General features: G+C 32.9%; 1 protein-coding gene across 1 annotated transcript in view; it reads right to left on the bottom strand.

Moving 5' to 3' along the window:
• LOC134707694 (DNA (cytosine-5)-methyltransferase PliMCI-like) overlaps positions 1-16903 on the bottom strand; it is a 49359-nt gene that overhangs the window by 6398 nt on the left and 26058 nt on the right. The window contains exons 28-36 of the mRNA XM_063567685.1: positions 16811-16882; positions 15890-16016; positions 14755-14906; positions 13724-13855; positions 12624-12826; positions 8758-8869; positions 8133-8282; positions 4584-4750; positions 3727-3967 (exon numbers count right to left, since the gene is read on the bottom strand). Of these exons, the coding sequence (XP_063423755.1) occupies positions 3727-3967; positions 4584-4750; positions 8133-8282; positions 8758-8869; positions 12624-12826; positions 13724-13855; positions 14755-14906; positions 15890-16016; positions 16811-16882 (1356 nt within the window). The remainder of the gene's footprint in view (positions 1-3726; positions 3968-4583; positions 4751-8132; positions 8283-8757; positions 8870-12623; positions 12827-13723; positions 13856-14754; positions 14907-15889; positions 16017-16810; positions 16883-16903) is intronic.

Here is a 16903-nt window from a genome sequence, read left to right as displayed (position 1 = left end):
CGTAAGTCTCGATGTTCCCCTGACCTTTATTCTTAACAGTGAACTTTAGTGAAGTTAAAATCAAGAACTATAATTTTATTACAATAATGTTTGTTGAGACATTGTTTTAGTATCCTTTGGCTAAAAACGATTGTCTCAAAAGTGACTAGAAGATAATGACAAAATATGGCAAGTAGTACAATTATCTATTTACTAACAATGTTCCTTTAAAGTTTTGACTGACTATACATGTATAGATATTTGATTACAAAAATGATGTCTTGAATTATTATACAAAATAATTGACTAACTGTTTTGGTCTTTTAACCAAAAATATGGAAGATTTGTACTAGTTTCCTTCACTAGTAATGTGTATTTCTATGTTTATCTCATTGTCTGAAAACCCTATTAGAACCCTTAACTAGTGCAACAGACTTAAATTTACTGAATCACCCTTTATCAGTGACATGGAAATTCTATATCAGTATTGTCAAAATTGTTCCGTTAAGTTACATGAAAACTTCAGACAGTGATTCGGCAAAAAGTATTATTAACGTACGAAATTTCTCATCAGAAAAATATGTATACGTAAATTTTATGGTTTATGTATTGTAATTCAATTTAAACCATTATTATTAAACAATGACAAATTCTCATAATTTTCCTAGATTCCTCAAGTTTTCCGTGAAATTTTGGTAAAATATTTGCGTAAATCGTTTTTAAACAATTATGTGCACTTTAAAATGTTAAAAACTTTACAAAAAGTAAAGTAAATCTATTATTCTTACTTTCAAAAGAATATCTCCTTTTTATTTTATCAACGTCTTAGCCAGAATGACATCAGACTCGCGTTTTTCTCTTTTATACTTGTACTTAAAAGTTGTGCAAGTTTTGTGCATTTTCCGTGCAGTTTCTGTGCGATTTTCTACCGCGCAACTGCAAGATTGAACAGTAAACCAATGGAAATCATTTGCGGCATTTCTCATTTCTGCATTATAACATATTCTGCCAGTTGTTAGTTATTTGAATCTGAATAGAAATTATAAAAATAATCCTGAAAAGGGAATGCACTGATTCTATCTTTGTCTCTGAATAAGTAGAGTGAAATTTAGAATTTAACAGCATACAATTATGCACATTTGAAGTTTTAAGAAAAAGTAGTTATTATAAGTACAATTGATAAATGGTACCCGTCACAATATTATGACCCACCAAGTATAAAGTATGAAATATTTACGGTTCTAGAGAGGAAGAGCGGACACAATTTGTTAAGAACAACCCATGGATGGACAGACCGACAGACTGACCTTTGACCTAGGATGCATACATTATGACACATTCTCTGGTGTTGGTTAATATATATGTTAAGTTGAAAATGTTTGTCAGGTATAAAGTATGAAATAATAACAGCTGTCCTCTCAAAATATAGGGTGGATCAAATTTGTTAGCGATGGACAGACCAACAGACATACAGACCTTTGACCTAGGAAGTGGTACATATATCATGACACGCCCTCTGGTGTTGGTTAAAATGGATGTCAAGTATAATATTTAAAATCATAACGGTTATCTAGATGTGGAGCAGACACAATCTTCACAACAGGACACGGGGTTGTCAACTGAAACCAAAGTTTTTTTTACGTTGACTTCTGACCTAGGAAGTTGTACATACATCATGACACGCCCTCTGGTGGTGGTTAAAATGGATGTCAAGTAAACAAGTAAACTTTGAAATCATAACGGTTATCTAGATGTGGAGCAGACACGATCTTCACCACAGGACACAGGGTTGTCAACTGAAACCAAAGTTTTTGACCTTCACCTTTGACCTAGGAAGTTGTACATACATCATGATACACCCTCTGGTGTTGGTTAAAATGGATGTCAAGTATAAACTTTGAAATCATAAGGGTTCTCAAGATATAGAGCAGACACGGTCTTCACCAAAGGACACAGGGTTGTCAACTGAAACTAAAGTTTTTGACCTTGACCTTTGACCTAGGAAGTTGTACATACATCATGACACACCCTCTGGTGTTGGTTAAAATGGATGTCAAGTATAAACTTTGAAATCATAACGGTTCTCAAGATATAGAGCGGACACTAAAGTGTTACGGACGGATGGACAGACTGATCACTATAGGGCGACCCACCTTAGGCGGGGCCCTAATTACAATAATGAAATGCGAAAGGAAGACATCAAGAATTGTTAGAACAGATATATCAAACTCCATACATGTGTTCACCACTTTTGTATCCAGCCTTCAATTTCATTTTAGTTTTAAGAGCTGTTGTATAAAAAAAATTTTAAGGGTTCCATGGAACCCAGTGTCTCACCTACTTTTGCTGTAAATTGCAGGCTCAACAAAAATGAGGAAAAAAATCAATAAAAATATTCCTCTTGATACTATCTTATAATTGTAAGAAGCTTCTGTCCAAGTTTGGTAAAAATCTAGGATAGTTAATAAATCTAATAAATGTTTTGAAAACTTTTAACTGTATGCAATGTTAACTGTCCATTTAAAAGTAAAATACAGAAAAAATGGAGTTATCTTTTTACAAAATTTACTTCTGGATACTATATGACTATCTTATGATCATAAATAATCTTCTGTCCAAGTTTGGTACAAACCCAGGATAGTTTAAGAAAGTTATTAAAATTTTAAAAACTTTAACCACAGAGTGAATGTAATGTTTCCCAGCAGAAAAACTAAGTCCATTTAAAAGTAAAATACGGAAAAATGGATTAATTTTTTTACAAAATTTACTTTTGGATACTATCTTATGACCATAAACAAGCTTCTGTCCAAGTTTGGTACAAACCCAGGATAGTTTAAGAAAGATATTAAAATTCTAAAAACTTTAACCACAGAGTGAATGTAATGTTTCCCAGCAGAAAAACTAAGTCCATTTAAAAGTAAAATACGGAAAAATGGATTAATTTTTTTACAAAATTTACTTTTGGATACTATCTTATGACCATAAACAAGCTTCTGTCCAAGTTTGGTACAAACCCAGGATAGTTTAAGAAAGTAATTAAAATTCTAAAAACTTGAACCACAGAGTGAATTTTATGTTTCCCTGCAGAAAAAACTAAGTCCATTTATAAGTAAAATACGGAAAAAATAGAATTTTATTTTTACAAAATTTACTTCTGGATACTATCTTATGATCATAAACAAGCTTCTGTCCAAGTTTGGTAGAAATCCAGTATAGTTTAAGAAAGTTAATTGAAGTTTCAAAAACTTTAACCACAGAGTGAATATTTGTGGACGCCGCCGACAACGACACCGACAGAATGTAGGATCGCTTAGTCTGGTTTTTTCGACAAAAGTCGAAAGCTCGACAAAAACACAAAATGATGATATCAGAACTTGCGTAAAGCAAACACTTTTTTGCAAATTAGTGTTTCAATACCTAACAAAAGGCTGTCATTATTCACATTTCTTAATATCAATGTATTTAGCACTTAAGGAATCTAAAACTGTTCTTGACCAATATTTGTCATGGAAGACAACATATTAAATAGATAAAGCATTTACAAGTGATTGCACCAAATCAACTAAAAGTTTTCCAATCAAGGATCAAATATGATTTTTTTTTTACAATTTCCCCTGATTCTACGAAAATAAATGAATTCATTGTAGAATAAGGTGAAAACATCTCTATTGGTCCGATGTTCAAGGAGACAAATGCAATTTTTAATCAATTCACAAATTTGGGATGAACTATATATAAATAAATAACCTGTTTTCCCATAGGTTCTGGATTGGTCACAGTTGTGCTGAAGAATCCATCCCATTCCAGCCTGCCATACAGCCCAGCCCAGTGATTATGTCTGTTTCCTGTGTGAGGTAAACACCAGGGGACGACAGTATTGAATTGTCGGTCCATAGGATCACACTGTTTCCCCTCAGCACAGGAACACACTCCTCTCAAGCTTCCGTTTGATGCTTTACCATTTCTCTTGTCATGATGTGTATATTGCCTGTTAAATATTACATATGAATAAAATGCTGCTTTTATAAAATATTGTAGGACTGGCATACTAATACTTCCTTTAAATTTATGAGAAATTATTAACAACAATCAAACAGGCTAAAAAGAAGTTGAAAATGTTCAAATAAAAACTTGTGACTAGACAACGCATACTCCAATCTGTTCTATTCATAGCAGCCTTTTGAATTCAACTTTACATTGAAAATATATATATCAAATATATATAATCAGAAGTGACATCACTTCTATTAATGAGCCATTTGGAAATTGACTGACGTCTATTCTTAGAATTTTAAAATGGATGAATTCTTTCGATATCAATAAGTCAAAATAATGGGTAGATAGTTCGGGAAACTGTTGTTCAGTGGTTGTTGTTTGTTAATGTACCTCATAAGTGTTACTCGTTTTTCATGTAGATCAGACTGTTAAAATTTTCCTGTTTGAAAGGTTTTACACTAGTTACTTTTTGGGTCTTTTATAGCTTGCTGTTCTGTACCAGCCAGGGTATGAAAGTTTGATTGCAGCAAAGCCTTATATATATTTTTTATGCAAAAACATAACAAAGTAAAGAGGACCGTAGAATTTTCAAACCTCAAAAGACTTACAATTTCTTTGACTTCGTGCCATCAGAAAGTCTGACCTCAATATTTGGAAGAGATCTCCAGTCTGATCCAGGAGCTAAAGGTATATGCTGCATCCTAGCATGAACTAATGCATTCATATCCTTACAGATATGATCTCTTAGTATTGGCTGGTGCTGTCTACCTCTTATCTGAAATTAAAATTTAGTATATAATGGTTCAACTTTGACTTCTTAAACACAAGTAATCTGTGAGGAAAATTTTTTTGGTAAGTTTAGCTTATGACTACTGCATGACATATTTTTTGTATCTTACATTTTTTTTATGAGCAAGTAAAACAAGGTTATGGTTAATGATAATTTTTTTTCTCAAAATAGAAATCCTGAACACAACCATTTATGCACTGAAAATATCAAGCCATCCAAACCAAAACAAAAAAAAAACACCAAAAAAACAGTACATATAATCAAACAGATATATCAAAAGGCCGTCTTTTTCACAAACTATAAACATGAATATGCATGTTTATTTTCTATTCAATCCATTTTCTCAAATGCAATAAAAACTAGAGACTCTAAAGAGCCTGTGTCACTCACCTTGGTTGTATGTGAATATTAAACAAAGGAGGCATTTGCATTCATGACAAAAATTGTGTTTTGGTGATGGTGATGTGTTTGTACATCTTACTTTACTGAACATTCTTGCTGCTTACAATTATTTCTATCTATATTGAACTTGGCCTAGTAGTTTCAGGGGAAAATGTAAGTTAAAATTTAAAAATTTTATGAAAATTGTTCAAAATTGACTATAAAGGACAATAACTCCTTAGGGGATCAATTGATCATTTTGGTCATGTTGACTTATTTCTAGGTCTTACTTTGCTGTACATTGTTGCTGTTTACAGTTTATCTCTATCTGTAATAATATTCAAGATAATAACAAAAAAACGCCAAAGTTCCTTAAAATGACCAATTCAGTGGCATCAACCTAACAGTCTGTTGTTCAATCCATCTGAAAATTTAATGGCAGATAGATCTTGACCTGACAAACAACTTAACTTCCTGTCATATTTGCTCTAAATGCTTTGGTTTTTGAGTTATAAGCCAAAAACTGCATTTTACCCCTATGTTCTATTTTTAGCCATGGCGGCCATCTTGGTTGTTTGACCGGGTCACGCCACACATTTTTAAACTAGATACCCCAAAGATGATTGTTGCCAAGTTTGATTAATTTGGCCCAGTAGTTTCAGAGGAGAAGATTTTTGTAAAAGATAACTAAGATTTAGGAAAAATGGTTAAAAATTGACTATAAAGGGCAATAACTCCTGAAGGAGCTAACTGACCATTTCGGTCATGCCAACTTATTTGTAAATCTTATTTTGCTGAACATTATTGCTGTTTACAGTTTATCTCTATCTATAATAATATTCAAGATAATAACTAAAAACATCAAAATTTCCTTAAAATTACAAATTCAGGGACAGCAACCCAACAATGGGTTGTTTGATTCGTCTGAAAATTTCAGGGCAGATAGATCTTGACCTTATAATCAATTTTACCCCCATGTCAGATTTGCTCTTAATGCTTTGGTTTTTGAGTTATAAGCCAAAAACTACATTTTACCCCTATGTTCTATTTTTAGCCATGGCGGCCATCTTGGTTGTTTGACCGGGTCACGCCACACATTTTTAAACTAGATACCCCAAAGATGATTGTTGCCAAGTTTGATTAATTTGGCCCAGTTGTTTCAGAGGAGAAGATTTTTGTAAAAGATAACTAAGATTTAGGAAAAATGGTTAAAAATTGACTATAAAGGGCAATAACTCCTGAAGGAGCTAACTGACCATTTCGGTCATGCCAACTTATTTGTAAATCTTATTTTGCTGAACATTATTGCTGTTTACAGTTTATCTCTACCTATAATAATATTCAAGATAATAACTAAAAACATCAAAATTTCCTTAAAATTACAAATTCAGGGACAGCAACCCAACAATGGGTTGTTTGATTCGTCTGAAAATTTCAGGGCAGATAGATCTTGACCTTATAATCAATTTTACCCCCATGTCAGATTTGCTCTTAATGCTTTGGTTTTTGAGTTATAAGCCAAAAACTACATTTTACCCCTATGTTCTATTTTTAGCCGTGGCGGCCATCTTGATTGGTTGACTGGGTCACGCCACACATTTTTAAAAACTAGATTCCCCAAATGATGAATGTGGCCAAGTTTGGTTTAATTTGGCACAGTAGTTTCAGAGGAGAAGATTTTTGTAAAAGATTACCAAGATTTACGAAAAATGGCTAAAAATTGACTATAAAGGGCAATTACTCCTGAAGGGGTCAACTGACCATTTCTGTCATGTTGACTTATTTGTAAATCTTACTTTGCTGAACATTATTGCTGTTTACAGTTTATCTCTATCTTTAATAATATTCAAGATAATAACCAAAAACATCAAAATTTCCTTAAAATTACAAATTCAGGGACAGCAACCCAACAATGGGTTGTTTGATTCGTCTGAAAATTTCAGGGCAGATAGATCTTGACCTTATAATCAATTTTACCCCATCTCAGATTTGCTCTTAATGCTTTGGTTTTTGAGTTATAAGCCAAAAACTACATTTTACCCCTATGTTCTATTTTTAGCCGTGGCGGCCATCTTGATTGGTTGACCGGGTCACGCCACACATTTTAAAAACTAGATACCCAAATGATGATTGTGGCCAAGTTTGGTTTAATTTGGCACAGTAGTTTCAGAGGAGAAGATTTTTGTAAAAGATTACCAAGATTTACGAAAAATGGCTAAAAATTGACTATAAAGGGCAATAACTCCTGAAGGGGTCAACTGACCATTTCGGTCATGTTGACTTATTTGTAAATCTTACTTTGCTGAACATTATTGCTGTTTACAGTTTATCTCTATCTATAATAATATTCAAGATAATAACCAAAAACATCAAAATTTCCTTAAAATTACAAATTCAGGGACAGCAACCCAACAACGGGTTGTTAGATTCGTCTGAAAACTGTACAGCAGATAGATCTTGACCTTTTGAACAATTTTACCTTGTCAGATTTGCTCTAAATGCTTTGGTTTTTGAGTTATAAGCCAAAAACTGCATTCTACCCCATTGTTCTATGTTTAGCTGTGGCGGCCATCTTGGTTGGTTGACCGAGTCACGCCACACATTTTTTAAACTAGATACCCAAATGATGATTGTGGCCAAGTTTGGTTTAATTTGGCCTAGTAGTTTCAGAGGAGAAGATTTTTCTAAAAGCTAACGACACCGGACGATGACGCCGGACGCCAAGTGATGGGAAAAGCTCACTTGGCCCTGTGGGCCAGGTGAGCTAAAAACCAATGTATTTTGATTTTTCATTTTTTTTCTTTCTAGCCCTGACCAGATATTTTATAAAGAACTTATGCATCCTTTAAAATTATTTTGTTTGCTCCGACAGAATTATGTCAAAATACTGTGCATTTAATACTAAACATAATATCTTCAGGTTGTTTTAGTTTTGTATGGTTACTGTCTCATTGACCTATACTCGACTCTTTTATTAGATACTAACTAGTTTTTGGAAATGTGACTGTGGATCTCCTTGGTAAGATATCTCTTCTGCCTTGGCACCATTCCTTATATCAGGTAAATCAGACATTGTGTCTCGGATGGTTATGGTCTTAAATGGTGCTGATACCATTCTTGTAATGTTAGACATGAACTGCCAAAAGTCAAAATGCAAGTGGAAATAATGTTTTATAGTATATACCCCAAATATTTACATGGTAAACAGTCTGGATAGTCTTATAGTTCTAACCAGTAATAATATTGTCATATCATTTTTTTAAAGGTTTAATATATCAAAACATGAATTTTACTACTAATCCAATTTTTCTAAGGGCAAAATGTTTTGTACAAAGTAAAGAACTAAAACCTGGTTTATCTGTACTATTTAGTGAGCATCATACTACCTTGTATTGGTTATATAAGAACGTGGAGTACTATAGTTTTGTAACTATTCCAATGTTGCTACTGGAAAAAGTTTGGAACATTTTGTCTGAGGATGTGTATTTAATACCACTGATTTCTTTTTGTATTTTAGAAAATACTTGTATCTTCAAGTATTTCAATACTTTTGTAATTCAAAAATACTTTCATAGAGAAAATTACTCCATATGTCTATAGCCTTAGCTTACCCTTCTCTCGTCCACCTGAACAGATAACTGCATGGCTCTGGGAGAGAACACATGTTCTGGTTCTGGGTAAAATGGTAACTTTTCTCCAGGGGCAGCTGCCAAAATTATAGCTCTGTAAATAAAATTTAACACATACTTTAGACTTCATTACTTGTAGACACATATAAATGTAATGTACAATCAGGCAATTCACTGTTGACTGATGACGGGCGATGTGTGTGGTGGTGTGTGCAGTAGGTCTGGGTCGTCGATGTCAAATCCTACTGCGCTTGCCTCTGTCATTGGTGGAGGTGTAGAATACCAGGCGATGGCAGGCCTTTTTGATGAAGTTGTAGTTCCTGCTCTGTTAAATCCAATGAAAAATCTTAATATTCAACTTCAGACAGTACAAATGTTACATAAGTTGTAGCCAATTGAAAAATAAAGTACACATAATCAATACCTATAACTTGATCTTATTGGTTCATAACCAGGGGTAAATCCAAATCAAATTACAGCTAATTCCTACACGGTGGGTATGGTTGTCCTGCGATAGAACGTACTGTGCTGGTGATTCGGTCCTGACGGGTGCTGGTGGGTCCTGATTCTGTGCTGGTGGGTTTGTTTACATTGTATCAGAACGGCAATAAAACGACTGTTTTGTTGCTTAATTTTTGTCTGATGTGTCATAAGTACCATGCAAAGTATATTACAACAATATTATATTGCAAAAGTCGTGCAAGTTCGTTAAACAGAACTGTCCTGACGCTGTGCTGGTGATAAGAAAAACGGTCCTGGTTCTGTGCTCCTATGTCCTGGTTCTGTGCTTTTATATTTTAGTTAAAAGTGGCATAGATTCAAGATCATTGATGCTGTACTGTTATTGACTTATTAGCTGTTGTCTGCTTTCTTGAAATTGACATTGTTGTGAATCTGTTTACTGTTATTATGAGAGAAAAAATACCCCTATTTTAAAAATATTTTTTTTTAGTTTTAAACTAACTGTAATCTTATTTATTGGCCTGTTATTCGAACCCTTCTTGCCCCCTTTTAAGATAAGAAAATATGTTTACGATTTTCGGGATTACGATCATTTTGCAAGATCACCAAAATACGTTATAATTTATACAATACTTATATAAAGTAGATGATGTGGTATGTTTGTTGTCAATGGACAAAAGAAACCAAAGGAAGTATGTGTTTACAACCATACGTCATAATACGATCTTCAACAATAACCCATAAAATAAAAATGTAAAAGGTTTTGCATAAAAATGGAGAGCAAAATATAGAACAAAGGACTTTCTGAGCGTTTGAATCATGTCTTTAGCAGCTTAAAACACATTTGTTTGTGAACAATTGAGTGCTGACTATAAGAATGACAATAGTATTGCGGGTTTGTTTGTTTGGTTTTGGTTTTTTTTGGGGGGGGAGGGGGATAAGTTAGAGCGAGGTTACAGTGAAAGCTTGGAATAGTTTCCCGTAAGATTTAAAAGTTGTATTGTAAAAGAAAAATGTATCTTATAGCTATCAATAATCACTTGCTGTAACTGAGATTTTTCCAACACATTTTTTTTTTGTCTAAGCGGTTATCAGGTATTTTTTATTTCGAAAGTTCGATAGAACACTAAAAAATATCACTATTTTATGAAAGGGCAGGCTAGAATATGTCACAGAATGAAGACGAGATAACCTAGAGTACACTTATAAAATTAAGATTTCTTAGATTTTTTCATTTCAAAATAAATATTTTTGATAAAGAATTACGAAGAAGGAAGTGAAAAATGTGTCCTTCTTTTCTATATATATATAAATATTTTTCATGAATTAAAATAAAATGTGCCTTGATTGTAATTGAAAATGAGTAAATGGAAAAAATACCCAACTAAAATACACTTTTATTTTAGTATTGGTAATATCGCTAAGCTTTTAAGTTTTGTGTGTCAAACACACCATCTCTGTAGTAATGACTCCTTACTAAGATATTTCACTTCATTCATTTTTTTTTCTGCATTTTTTTATATTGTGAATTCATAGAATTATTATATTAAAATATAGCCTTAATTTATATTAAAAAAAAACTGAATCTAAAGCCAGATATATCAAACATTTTTATTTCCATCTATCCGTTTTCAGGACTTTAACAATCAACAATAACACGCCTGGAAAGTAAAATGCGTACTCGGCTGCCTGTAATCGACCATTTTTAGACATCCCAGGCTCCTAAAAAAACAAGCCGGGGTGGGGGTTCAAAGATGCAAATTAAGTACTTATATCAATATTTTATCTTTTCGTGTACGGTTTATGACCCCTCCTGTGGCCTGTCAATTCCGAAATGTGCAAACTGCAATAGTATCAAAACAGCACAGACAATGAATAATAGAGATATAATTTTGTAAAATTTCTTGCAAAGCATTATTATTTATAGTTCATTATTGTATTTAGTAGAAAAAGAGAATTAAGTTAAAATAAAATCACTATTTTTGTAGAAAATTCACAGACCTTTGTACAGAGATTTTTGTTATGTTAAGCATGGGATCAACACAATGGTTCATTACCACCGTTAAAAATATCAAAATGTCTATCTACCTTGCACATTTCAGAAAATTCAGATCAGATAACGGAACTGGTTCCAGCAACATTTTTAAGCAATTTAAGATTGTGACCCTCACAGTTTCCATTCACCACAAATATTCTCGTTACAACGAATCATTTAAAATACAAAAATACGTGTTGCGTGCAGCCTTTTGTTTATCTATTAATATATGTATACGGATAAAGTTATGAAAGGCAGCAGGGTCATCAGGGTGAGGAGTCCATGTCATCTGAAATAAATGCTAAGCATAGATTTAGAAAGCGACATATAATCATGACATTAAAAAAAGTCTCTTCTTTTCAACTTTTTTCGAACAAGTTGACACATAAAATGAATTATATGGTATTGTCGAATTTTTAACTTATTTTAGATACTATATATTAATTGTTATCTGATATTGGACGAAAGATGTTGCCCTTTTATGTTATTATGTAATACAAGTTCAGATCATTTGAAAACACATATTAAACAGCCAAATGGATGCACAAGAGCTAAAATAGGAGTCATAGATCCTGTTGGCAACAATTATCTGGCTAATTTTATTGATTTTGTAACATTTGTTTCAAATATGACCAACTTCTTATCCAAAATCACCAGCACTGTATCAGGACCCACCAGCACAATGACAGGACCCACCAGCACAGTATCAGGACATGAATAAATTGAGAAAATGCTAAATTTTAATAAATTGCAATGTTTTTCACAAAATTGTTTTGTCGTGTGGATTGCGGTATAGAAAGCGGACTCTATGAGCATTTTTGTTTTATTTTTTCAGTTCGAGATTTTCTGAAAATGAGCATTTTTGTGTAACGCTTACTGAAACAGTTTATAGGGTCATTTTTTTAATGGTTTATATATGAACCCCTAAGAAACGAAATTGAAAAATCTCAACTGTTTTCTTCCATTTTTTATGAGTGAAAACGTCAAAAATCATCATTTTCGTCTTTGTTTACATTTTTTCATTGATCACCAGCACCCGTCAGGACCAAATCACCAGCACAGTACGTTCTCTCGCAGGACAACCATACCCACCGTGTCCTAAGTCTTGTAGAGAAAAACTTTGGTAGGCTTGCTTGCTTTGTTTGATTAAACATTAATTCAATCTTTGTAATTAGCATTGACATCTTTAAACAATATATATATAGGCATATTTTAACCAGTATATATTATATGTAAATTTGATTGGACATCATCCTAATTAAAATTGTACAATATACAAACAAAGCAAGCAGGCTAACCAAAGTCTTGCTTTACACGTATTAGGAAATAGCTGTAAAAGAATCAAACTTACCTCCTCCTTGTTTGGGCCACTCCGTAACTGCCTGCCTGTAGCACTCCAAATGTACACTGATATCCCATTCTTATTAAACACTGTAGAGCCAATTTCAATACCATACTTCTTTTGAATGAAACAAAATTCCTAACATTTTCCAGTAAGAAAAATTTTGGTCGATAGTAATCACAGTAACTCAAATACGATGAAATTAATGAATTCTGAAAAATATTTAACAAAATATTTCATTATGAAACAGAGACAGTAATAGTATTGAATCAACTGTTCTTGGAGGGAAATGAGCTGCAGTTTCCTGGGTGTATAATACTTGTCCCTAAGTTGTCCTGTCATAAATTTTTTCAGGTACATATTGCAAAACAGACGTGAGTTTTCAGCACAGTTGATTGTTTGCATAAAAATATTGTACAGTTCAATCATTAACATATTACAATGTATTATGAGACATGCTTTCAAATTTTTAAACAAGTATAGTTCCATAACTCTAAAGATAAAATATATGAAAATCATCTTCAATATCAAAACAGATGATTGGTATATCAAGTCAAAAAATAATATGTAGTCAAACTGGAGTTATCAAAAGTACTAAACATTATTAATTTCTGATGAATAGTATAGCATTAAATACAGGATATTTCTTTTGTGCCTTGACAGTTCTCCAGGTTATAAAAGTTGGTTATCAACACATTGTATAGACATTTGTGTATGAATAAAGACATTAAGCTGACCTAGAGACATTGTTTTATCTTTTTAGTTAAAGGGCTGCTGCCTCATTGTTGAACATCCTACATTTCCTTTTTATCATAGCAGAGGGTAGGAATGCCCTTTACCGTTAGCGTCAAATTGTTTCAAGTTTAACCATGATGTGTCAAAATATCTTGATCGTGATTCTTCAGAGGTCTCAAATAATTATTTTGTTACCATTATTTTTGGAAACATTTTTTAATGTGATTTGTCAAAATCTGTTGCTTTTTTTTCTATAAAAGAAAGTGCACATTTTATCCTCATACCCCTAAAATTACTGTTAATGTCTTTTGGCAAGAATTTTCATTATTATTTGTCATGAAGGTACCTCTATAACTACTCTCATAGCATAATACCTTAAACATGGAATATTCTCTGGAGTTAAATCTGTTCATGCCACTGAATCCCTGGCATGGTGGTCCACCACACAATAATTCTACTTCTCCTTTCTGTGGCAGCTTTTGTCCCATTCTGTTTGTGGTATCACCCTGATAAATAAATGTAAATAATCAATTTTTAGGTTATGATGTAGTTAGTCAAAGAAAATGCACGAAATATTTGTTTAGGGGCCAGCTGAAGGATGCCTTCGGGTGCGGGAATTTCTCGTTACATTGAAGACCTTTTGATGACCTTCTGCTGTTCTTTTTTCTATGGTCAGGTTGTTGTCTCTTTGATACATTCCCCATTTCCATTCTCAATTTTACAGTAACTTGTCTTAATCTCTTGTTCTACAAAGCAGTAACAGTACCAATAGACAGAAGTTTGTCAGTGATTTATTACTGTGGATTCATTAATATTCGTTAGATACCAATTTTCATTGATGCAGGTTAGCCACAAATTTAAATCTTCAACTAATTGCAGATTATACATTATTGGCTTGTATGCAGACTTTGTCAAAACTATGAAATTAAATATCCACCAAAGTGTCAGTTTTCTCAATCCACTAAAATTGGTACCCACGAAAAACAAATGAATCCACAGTATTTAAACATTATTTCAATGTGATTCTCCATTGAAATGTATTTACTTTATGCATACTAATTTTACTGTCTATACACACAAAATAAGTCACACTATTATCTATTATGTAAGCTCCATTTGCAAACACTTAGATTACAGATCTGACTATAGTTTCTTATTTTAGTAGTAACTTCCAAGGTCTATATGAGTAGATCCTAGGAACTTCAAATCTTAGTCATGATGCATGGAGTGATCCTTGTTGTTTTTACCTGAATGGCAAGTTTCAGTAAAAAATACTTTAGTCATCTGTGGATACATCCTTGGTTGTTCTAACAAGATATTCATATTCTTACCTGCGTGACAAGTCTCAATAGGTCATTACAATCATTTGTGAACACTGTACATCCCAACTTGTTCATGTTCTTACCTGCATGACAAGTCTCAATAGCTCATTACAATCATCTGTGAACACTGTACATCCTGGGTTGTTCAGTCGGAAGGCCTGTGCTGCAGGTTCCTCTTTTTCTATAGCCCATTTAGAATCAGCTATTCCAGCTTGATGAAATCCTTCTGACAGACCTGAAAGAGATTATTCTCAATTATTTTAATATCTAAATTATAAGTGCTGAAGAATTATAAAATGAATGGAGAATTAGCCATTGGATACCCATAATGTTCCTTTGCAAAAAGGAACATACCTCAAGAATTTCAAAAGTGAAACCACCCAAATTCAAACTTAATCTGAGTTTTGTGGTAATAAGCATTGCGTATAAGTTTCATAATATTTGGTTGAGGCAAACTAAAGTTTTAACTAGAAACCAAGATTGGGACGGACAAGGGTAACACTAAATGCTCCCTATAGCTACAGTTACAGCTGGGGCATTAAAAATGATGTTTTACTTTTCAGACTAAACCTGTTTAACCTGATTAACTCCATAGTGCATTTTACCTTCTTTGAAGTGATCATGGAGTTTCTGGGATTAATCCATAATACTTCTTGAATGCGGAACAAAATTTATTGCAGTCATTCACAGAGAAATTACCCCCAGAAAGCACTTTAAAAAATAACCCTTTAAATGTTAATTTTTGTTATCAAATTACAAAATTTATACATCTAGCCAGATGCAGTATTCTACCTTTTTGATAGGTTTCATTATAACACATTTCATTTCAGTCTATACATGACATTTGAGGAGAGATTGACAAGAGATAACCAATACACATATGTGTCCCTAAAACTTGCACAGTTTAATAAGACTATCAAACTATTTACCGGGTTTGTAATAACATGAGCAAGTCGACTGGCTCCACATGTGTAGCATGATCTGCTTACCCTTCCTGAGCATCTAAGATCAACCCCCCGTTTTTGGTAGGGTTCGTGTTGCTTAGTTTTTAGTTTTCTATGTTGTGTCGTGTATACTATTATTTGTCTGTTTGTTTTTTCTGTATTAGCCATAGCGTTGTCAGTTTATTTTCGATCTATGAGTTTGACTGTTTCTCTGGTATCTTTCGCCCCAATTTTACATAGATATAAAGAATAATTTATAACATAGAATAGTTACCTCCACAGCCAGCAAACACATCCAAACATCTGAGTGGTTTCCATTGTATCTTTGTCTCCTCCACATCCTCAGAGGGGCCAGATGATTTGCCTTTGCCTTTACCCTTTCCCTTACCTTTTCCCTTACCCTGAAATATCACATTTTCTTTAAGAAAAGTAAACTTGTATCCTATATAGTCTATGGTTAAAAGGTATCATTTTGCCAATGATTTGTTTTCTTGCAAACTTGCCTCTCTTTTCTTTTGGAAAATCATTTTAAGCTATCTATATTCAAGGAAAATTGCCAACATTTTAAATTTAATTCTTTTAAGAATATTGCTTACTCCACAGTCACATTTATCAAAATACACATTTAATGATTTTACAACCACAATTTTGGATATTTGAATTCTGCATCAGATACAACAAAAGCTATTAGAATTGGCATGCATAACAATAAATCTTATTTCTGTTTGAAAATGGTAAGCCCACATATAAAATCAATCTACTATTGTTAAAACTAATATTCTTTAATAATATTCTTGTCCAAATAATAAAATTCAGCACTATAAAATCCACCAACACAGGGACGTATATAAGTCCTTGACCAACACTATATAATTTAATTTTGGATGTAACGCCTCTTCTGATTGGCTGACATTATTTTGTTATGAGCCCATAGACATATACTTTAGTCATGTGACCATGACGTCATCAATGTTTTTTCATGGTTTTCTATGGTTTAAAATGGAATTTAAAATTAAATTATAAGAAATGACTGTAATATTTTTTCTGTCTATTCGAAATAACATAAACAATGTGGTGCACACTGTTAAATAACCCTCAACGTGGGTTATTCAGTGTGCACCAAATTTTTTATGTTATTTCTTCATAAACAGAAAAAATATTAGTCATTCCTTAAATAATACTGGTATGTACAAACCTTTCCTTTGCTTCCTAGTAACCTTGCTTTATGTGGAGGTTCTTCAAATGTTTTGTTTTCACTGTCGTATGCCTGTAATGGTCTCATAATTGC

This window comes from Mytilus trossulus, chromosome 2 (assembly GCF_036588685.1).
Source record: "Mytilus trossulus isolate FHL-02 chromosome 2, PNRI_Mtr1.1.1.hap1, whole genome shotgun sequence".
NCBI classification, from domain to species: Eukaryota; Metazoa; Mollusca; class Bivalvia; order Mytilida; family Mytilidae; genus Mytilus; species Mytilus trossulus.
The sequence above is the reverse complement of the archived record's forward strand: the minus strand, read 5'-3'. Positions and strand labels throughout refer to the sequence as shown.